Source organism: Caenorhabditis briggsae (assembly GCF_000004555.2).
Source record: "Caenorhabditis briggsae complete genome, chrV, whole genome shotgun sequence".
In the NCBI taxonomy this organism is placed as follows: Eukaryota; Metazoa; Nematoda; class Chromadorea; order Rhabditida; family Rhabditidae; genus Caenorhabditis; species Caenorhabditis briggsae.
The window spans coordinates 5,111,026-5,112,048 of NC_013488.2; the positions used below are offsets into that span (position 1 = coordinate 5,111,026).

The following is a 1,023-nucleotide window of genomic DNA, read 5'->3' on the forward strand; positions in this document are numbered from 1 at the left end:
CGAAAAAGTGAAAAAAAAAGAAATTTTCTCTAATTCACGCTTACTGTAGAAAATTGGTTCCATTACAAAAAATGGTCATAATAGTGGCAGAAACTGAAATCTGAAACATTTGAGTCGATATTATTATTTTGAACAAAATAATCTTTCGGGGGTACGGTATATTATTTCGCACCCAGAAGGGGGCGTGGCCTATGGGTATTATGGTCATAAGTCTTAGAACAGCCCCTATACCCACCACATACAATATCAGACTACGACCATTTTGATTTTTTCCATTGCCATCGGCTGTTGATCTCAATTCTCTCAGAAAACTGTGTCTCAAATTTCAGAAAAATGACTTTTGAATATTTCCCAGGCCACGGACTCCCTCATCGATCAGGATTCTGTATCAAAACCCGTGCTATCAAAATGATGAGTGACCATTTTTTGAAAACCTTCGATTGGAACGCTCCAGATTACGCCGAACAAATCTACGATCGCTACTATACATATGCGGCTCACGATGAGATAACCCTGCGAAAAATTCAGAAACTTCTGGATAAAGGTTACGGTTATGAGCACATTTCGGAGCTGTTGGATATTCCTATGCAGAGAGCAATCGATATGGGAAAGAAATTGAGGAACGGAGAGAGGAGAGAGGATCGCGAAATGTTGAGAACGTTTTATGGTTAGTGTGCTGTGTCGATGGCCTAACTTGCCAGTTGGGTTTTCTAGGCCACCATGTAGAAATGGCCTAAAACTGCCCTAACATGAACCTGGCGTTTTTTCCAGGTCATTTTGAAGCGGTGGCCGAACTTTTCCTAGTGGGGTTTCCTAGGCCAACATCTTTTTTTGCCACAACATGGCCTAACTTTTGCGAGTTGAGTTTTCTAGGCCACCATGTAGAAATGACCTAGAAATGACCTGATATTCCTCTGCTATGTTTTCTAGACCATCGTGACATGGTAGCCGAACTGTTGCAATTTGAGTTTTCTAGGCCACCAGCTTTTTTGGCCTAAAAATGGTCTAACTTGCCCCTGGTGT

At 41.5% G+C, this 1,023-nt stretch overlaps 1 protein-coding gene across 1 annotated transcript in view; it reads left to right on the plus strand.

Annotated features, from left to right (window-relative positions):
* Nucleotides 1-1,023, plus strand: part of CBG01084 — a gene marked incomplete at both ends in the record, with an annotated part of 7,333 nt that overhangs the window by 1,926 nt on the left and 4,384 nt on the right. The window contains one exon of the mRNA XM_045237010.1: nt 356-667. Within this exon, the coding sequence (XP_045091737.1) occupies nt 356-667 (312 nt within the window). The remainder of the gene's footprint in view (nt 1-355; nt 668-1,023) is intronic.